Below are 7,251 nucleotides of genomic sequence, written 5' to 3' on the forward strand. Positions count from 1 at the left end.
GCAGGTAGACACGCAGCAGGTAGACAGGCTGCAGGTAGACAGGCTGCAGGTAGACATGTAGACAATAACGAGTCTTGACTTTAACGAGTTGTTTTGTTAACAAGTTGCGACTTGAACGAGTCGTAATATTTTTGCGTTGAGACAATAATGGGTTGTGTCATTAACTAGTCCTGTCATTAACGACCCACATTATCACATAACTAGAGTAAACTGACTAGAAGCCAGATGAAACAGCACCACACCACTTCACATATCACATATATTCACATGTAATACGACGACAGCATAACAGCTGAGTTCTCTTCAGCTCCAGAGGAAACGACACATAGGAAACGACATCGTGGGCGTGGTGTTCCAGGAGGAGGCCACGCCTTTTGTCCCCGACATGATCGCCTCCAACTTCCTGCACGCCTTCATCCTGGTGCAGGTGGAGGAGCCCTGCTCCGACAGCACCTCCTACAAGGTGAGTTCTGTAGCTTCTAGCATGATAGACATATTTAATATAGATAGATACACACAGACAAATCCACACAAAGAATACTGCAGAAACAGGAGTCATGTGTCTCTCTTTGGTTCGTCTTTGTCTTTTCCTGTGTTGTTGTTAAAGTTGTTTTTAAACATCACTGTAATAACTACATATTGAAAGCTATTTTGTTGAGTTGTTTCTTAGGGAAATGCTCGGAGTGAGTTTAAGTTCCCCTGGTAAGAAATGATCCATATATCTATTAAACCGTGACAGCAGAAACTGTTGTGATTGACAGGTTGCCGTCACAGCACGAGAAGATGTACCTCCGTTTGGCCCGCCCCTCCCAAATCCATCTATTTTTAAGAAGGTGAGAGGAAGAGGAGGTTGGACCGTAGAGTATAAGACAAATATGATACAACCTTATGTTGCTGGTGCTCTTTGTGTGTTCAGGGTCCAGAGTTCAGAGAGTTTCTTCTCACTAAACTCATTAACGCAGAGATGGCCTGCTACAAGAGCGACCGCTTCGCCCGACTGGAGGTAAAAACACACAGTGGTGAAATGTAACAAAGCACTTTCATGGAAATACTCAAGTAAAGCACAAGTTTCTTACAATTGCACTGAAGTACAGTACTCAAGTAAATGTACTTAGTTGTGGTGTTCCACAGGGCTCAAGTTTAGGTCCCCTGTTGTTTTCTATCTACATGCACTATTGTTGGTCTGTGTGTGTGTGTGTGTGTGTGTGTGTGTGTGTGTGTGTGTGTGTAGGAACGTACCCGGGCTGCCCTGCTGGACAGCCTCCATGATGAGCTGTACAGACGCTCCCAAAGCATGCTGGGATTGACGTCGGGCCTAGAGGAGGAGGGGCGAGCTGAGAACGGACACGCCCACGGAGGTCTGCTGGAGTCCATCAAGGTATGTGTGTGTGTGTGTGTGTGTGTGTGTGTGTGTGTGTGTGTTTGTTTGTGAAAAACTAAAACTAAACGTTTACTGTAGGAGATAGTCCACATCGTTCATGGGGACCACAGTTACTATAAGAAATACTACGAGTCAATGACGACAACACTTGTCAAATAACCAAAAAACAGAGCATCTTAAACCAATTAAAACACTATTTAAAATATTATATTCATATTATTATAATATATAAACTCTAGAATAACAGTAAAGGACAGCAGCATGTTTTATGCTGTTTTTTGGAGCCAGAAGTGACCATATTTAGATGAGTGGGTGGAGCTGGAGAAGAGCGAGATCTAGTGGGGCCGGCTACCGTTAGCATAAGAAATGCTAAGTTACCAGCTAACGCTAGCTTGGTTAGCAAGGGGGCCCCCATAATTCACATTAAGAACTGTGAGATTAATTGTGGTGCTAATTCTGACCAGGCTTCTTTTGTAATATACTTCCCACAAACATTTTTAGCACATATATTTCATATACTCATACACTCATGTACTCATACACTCATACACTCATACACTCATACACTCATACACTCATGTACTCATACACTCATGTACTCATATACTCATACACTCATGTACTCATGTACTCATACACTCATACACTCATGTACTCATACACTCACACACTCATGTACTCGTGTAGTCATGTACTAACACTCTCTCTCTTTCTCCTCGAGAGGGCAATTCGAGGACGGAGCGTCTCCATGGAGACCATGTCGAGGGGGGGGGCGGGTCTGCCCACCAGCCTGAGTGGGGGGGGTCTGGCTGAGGTGAGCGGAGGTCAAAGGTCGCTGAGGAGGACTGGCTTTATTTATTTATTTATTTATTTAGAAACAGATTCAACAGTGTGAGGACATCGACGAAATGGAATAATTGAATTCAAACTATTATATATACTTTATATGTAAATAATACAGTTTTTATCTGTTATTATATATATATATATATATATATATATTATATATACATAAATTTTATATATATATATATATATATATATATATTATTATTTTTATTATTATTATTATTTTTATTATTATTATATTATTATATGATTATTGTAAACTGCTGTGTGTGTGTGTGTGTGTGTGTGTGTGTGTGTGTGTGTGTGTGTGTTTATCTCAGTGTAATGTGAAATCTCCTGTGAAGAGACGTTCAGGACTTTTTCCTCGGCTGCTGAGTATCGACAGTCAAACAGAGAAACACAACCAGAGGAGGTAACTTTTATTTTAGATTCAGACACTGCTGCTAAAAAACACAAACATTACATTTCTACTTCTAACCCTTAACAATAAAAGACTTACAGCAGGTCAATCTGACAGAGTTAGAGTAGTCGGGAGGTGGTTTTACTTGAAAGAGCTAACAGTTCCCCTCTGTTTCCAGTCTTTGTGCTAAGCTAGGCTAACAGTTCCCCTCTGTTTCCAGTCTTTGTGTTAAGCTAGGCTAACAGTTCCCCTCTGTTTCCAGTCTTTGTGTTAAGCTAGGCTAACAGTTCCCCTCTGTTTCCAGTCTTTGTGTTAGGCTAGGCTAACAGTTCCCCTCTGTTTCCAGTATTTGTGTTAAGCTAGGCTAATAGTTCCCCTCTGTTTCCAGTCCTTGTGCTAAGCTAGGCTAACTGTTCCCCTCTGCTTCCAGTCCTTGTGCTAAGCTAGGCTAACTGTTCCCCTCTGCTTCCAGTCCTTGTGCTAAGCTAGGCTAACTGTTCCCCTCTGCTTCCAGTCCTTGTGCTAAGCTAGGCTAACTGTTCCCCTCTGGACTCCACTACGTGTGATTCTTTAACACGTTCTTCTTTGTATATTGTGAAATGTTTCAGTCTCCTCAGTGAGCAGAGGAGCTTCGACAACTGCCACCCGACGCTGGAGGTGAGGTCAGAGCTGCCGTCCAATCCCAGCTCTCCGGAGGCGGGGCAACGGGACAGGTTTGTGACTCCTAGTATGGTAACACAGCAATGTGCCAACAAAGGAAATGAAGTTAACGTGGATCTAAACAATAAATGGTCCAAAATAAACAACAAAGACCTCAATTCTCTGATCTGATGTTATTATTATTGTTCATGTTTGTTAATCTGCAGGATTCACATGAAGAAGGAGAACAGTAAGGTTTCCAGATCCACATCCAGCAGCTGCAGCTTCAGCATCTCTGCTGCTGACGACACTCAGCTGGTGAGAAGAAATACGACGAACACACACAACATGACATATTTATATATAATGAGAGCAATAATTAAATAACTCGTCAATAAATCAAAACATTACAAAAATATGAAAGTTATGACTTTAAATTCATTTTGTTATGTTTAATAATTTGATTCCCTCAAACAGGAACAAACAGAAAACTATTATATAATCTACAATACATACTTATATATACATTTATATATACAGTATATGTATATATAAATATGTATTGATATATACATTAATACATATGTTTTGTGTTAATTTACAAAGTAACTAAAGCTGTAAAGTCTAAATTGGCATGATATGAAAATACACAAGTAAAGTACAAGTACCTCAAATTTGTACTTATATACAGTACTAGAGTAAATGTACTTCCACTACTGTCCACCTCTTAATTCCAGTTTCTCTCTCTCTCTCCCTCTCTATCTCTCTCTCTCTCTCTCTCTCTCTCTCTCTCTCTCTCTCTGTCTCTCTCTGTCTCTCTCTCTCTCTGTCTCTCTCTATCTCTCTCTCTCTCTCTCTCTCTCTCTCTCCCTCTCTCTCTCTAGCTCGCCCAGGCTGTGATGATAGAGGGTCATACTTCAGCTCCTCTCATCGTGTGTCGTAGTCCTACAGGTTCAGTACAACTTCCTGCTGCATCCACACACACTGGTGACACAGTTAGGTTACAGGAAACGTGTGATGTTCTGTGTAAAAACTCTAAAATAACAACACATTAAGAAAAAAGGATTTCCCCCAAGGGACAGATAAACTTATTAGGGCCCGAGCACCGACGTAGTCGGAGCGGAGGACCTATTGTTATTCTAATGTTTATTATTATTATTATTATTATTATTACTTTTCCGCTTTCATCGCAAAAAGGAGGTGCTTGGGATACTGGGAATTTTGTGAAATTTGGCACGCAAGCCAGAATTTGCGAAAATTGCAGTGTGATTGGGGTGTCCAGCTGCGGTATGAAATATTGGCTCGATAGCGCCCCCTATTGAGTAGCCCCAACATCGGGTTTCACCTAGCTGTATGAAATTTGGTAGGTATGTGGATCGTGATGAGACACACAAAAAATCCTCTTGAAATTGTTCTCTAAACCAAACAGGAAGTCAGCCATTTTTAATTCTATGACGTTTTTGGACCGTTTCAAGGCGTCATACTTTAACGAACTCCTCCTAGAGATTTGACCCGATCAACTTCAGATTCGGTCAGTATGCTCTTGAGACCTTGGCAGTGAAAAGTTACTCAAAGATCAAAAAGTTATCAAACTATGTGTCTGTGGCGTGGCGTCAAAAAAACACCATTCGCCGCAAAACAGGAAGTTGTTGTAACTCGGCCATACATTGTCTAATCTGCTCCAAATCTCTCATATGTCATAACATCCTGACCCGGAACACATCTATATGATAATTTAGAATCATAGTAATAGCGCCACCTAGTGGCAACTGGAAGTTGTAAGTTGTGTACTTTGACATCCTGCTCCTCACAGATTAATCAGATCCCTCTCAAATGTTGTCAGAACAGCCTTAAGACCTTGATAATGCTTCATTGTGAAAATTGTAAAAAGTTGTTGAAGGGCGACGACGTGGCGGTTCGGCGAATTTCGATCCTTCGCCATGAACGAATAAACTGATGTAACTCAACTCCACATCATCAGATCTTTACCAGATTGCACATGTTTGATTAGACTCCCGGCCTGAAGACATCTGCAGGCCAATTTTGAATCATAGTCATAGCGCCACCTACTGGTAACAGGAAGTTAAAGTCATTATACTTTGGCTTGTTTCTCTTAGTAGGTAAATCAAATCAACATCAAATTAGTTCCACACAAATGTAAGAAATTCATAATAGGAGTTCATGAAGCTTTTGATGTTTTGTCGAACGCCGTTGCCATGGCGACGCAGTCTTCGCCGTTAACAACGAAGGTCATTTTGAGAGGCTAAAAATGCTCGAAACATAAGCAAACTTGGCAAGCAGATTACAAGCCCAAAATTTAGTTATGGAATATGATTTTATTGGTTCAGAGTGGGAAATCGGCTCAATAGCACCCCCTACAAAATTTCGACAAAGCAGCCCTCGCAGTATGTTTGACCTAGATGTTTGAAATTTGGGAGGAATATGTATCACATATGGACTTAAATAAAAGTCTCTTGGGGCCATGCTCTAAACCCAACCGGAAGTCAGCCATTTTGAATTTTGTATGAATTTCTAGTGTCATTTTTGTCATTTCCAGGCACTGCACTTTAACGAACTACTCCTAGGGAATTAACCAGATCAACTTCAAATTTGGTCGGTACAGTCTAAAGACCTTTGTGATGAAAAGTTACTCAAAGCTTGTTGTTTCGTGAAAAGCTGTTGCCGTGGCGACGCATTCTTCGCCATGAAAGATTAAGGTGTTTTTGAGGGGCTAAAAATGCTCAAAACATAATCAAACTTGCCAAACACATTTAAAATCCTGAATGTTGTTATCTAATGTGATTTTAATGTTTCAGTGTGGCAAGTCTGCTCGATAGCGCCCCGACAATATTCCAACGATGCAGCCCTCACAGTACGTTAAGACCTTAGCGATTAAAAGTTACTAAAAGCTTGAGGTTTCATTGAACAACATGGACGTGGTGTGGCAGCCATTTTACATGGTTCACCATCATCCATCAAGCTGTTGTAACTCGACTGTACTTTGTCAAAACTGTCCCAAACTTGACATGCTTGAGTATAAATGATCTGTCCAGAGCTTCTACATGAGAATCAGGTTAAATGTTATAATGAATGCTTCACACTACAATCTAAAGTTACAGAAGAACTTAAAATGAAAACAGTGTTAAATTAAAGTGTTCAAGTAACAGCAAATGGCACTACTGTTTTGTTAACTTTCATGTAAGTCCAAATACAATCAGCAGGACACTGCAGGGAGTTGAACCCATCCCAGTAAACTGACAGTCTGTTATGTTACAAACACTGAAGCACATTCACACACATTCATTTTCTTTATGATCTTTAAAGGCTTACATTTATGATTGTATCGGAGGTACACTCAAAACATTTGAGGCTTAAGACCTGGCAACATGATCTTGCTGCACTGCTGGTCTACGCAGGAAATATCTCACTCGTGCACGCAGAGTGTGATGGCGACAGAAATTCATGGCCACGTCACCCAGAGTCCTGCCAGTACCAGGAAATACCATTTAACTTGTGTCACAGAAATGCATGGCCAGAGTCCTGCTAGTACCCTCGACGTGCGTGAAGTTGCGAGGGCCCGATCAATGCTGCTCGCAGCTTTAATTTATATTCCTGTTATGCTTGTTTGTTGCTTCCTGTTGTTCATGATTATTTTTTTCGTCTTTCAGAGATGAAAAATAAAAACTCTCCCAGGTCAAACCTCAAGTTTCGTTTTGACAAGTTGAGTCACTCTGCTGCGGTAAGTCTGTCTTTATACGTCACACCATGGTCTGTTTGACTCTAAATGGACCCTAAAGCATACCCTGCTTTATGGTCTATTAGAGACCTGTCAATCACTGTGTAGCCCCGCCCTAAAGCATACTCTGCTTTATGGTCTATTGGAGACCTGTCAATCACTGTGTAGCCCCGCCCTAAAGCATACCCTGCTTTATGGTCTATTAGAGACCTGTCAATCACTGTGTAGCCCCGCCCTAAAGCATAC

General features: G+C 41.1%; 1 protein-coding gene across 2 annotated transcripts in view; it reads left to right on the plus strand.

Annotated features, from left to right (window-relative positions):
• Positions 1–7,109, plus strand: part of LOC116377149 (rap1 GTPase-activating protein 2-like) — a 14,237-nt gene extending 7,128 nt beyond the window's left edge. For both annotated transcript variants that reach the window (XM_031838715.1, XM_031838716.1), the window contains exons 12-21: positions 308–463; positions 762–833; positions 917–1,003; positions 1,232–1,378; positions 2,103–2,195; positions 2,551–2,642; positions 3,239–3,343; positions 3,497–3,587; positions 4,154–4,220; positions 6,938–7,109. In XM_031838715.1, the coding sequence (XP_031694575.1) occupies positions 308–463; positions 762–833; positions 917–1,003; positions 1,232–1,378; positions 2,103–2,195; positions 2,551–2,642; positions 3,239–3,343; positions 3,497–3,587; positions 4,154–4,220; positions 6,938–7,047 (1,020 nt within the window). In that variant the 3' untranslated portion in view covers positions 7,048–7,109. The remainder of the gene's footprint in view (positions 1–307; positions 464–761; positions 834–916; positions 1,004–1,231; positions 1,379–2,102; positions 2,196–2,550; positions 2,643–3,238; positions 3,344–3,496; positions 3,588–4,153; positions 4,221–6,937) is intronic.
• Positions 7,110–7,251: the final 142 nt, after the last annotated feature.

The sequence above is a fragment of the Anarrhichthys ocellatus genome, unplaced genomic scaffold (genome assembly GCF_004355925.1).
Source record: "Anarrhichthys ocellatus isolate YVR2014 unplaced genomic scaffold, GSC_Weel_1.0 scaffold949, whole genome shotgun sequence".
NCBI classification, from domain to species: Eukaryota; Metazoa; Chordata; class Actinopteri; order Perciformes; family Anarhichadidae; genus Anarrhichthys; species Anarrhichthys ocellatus.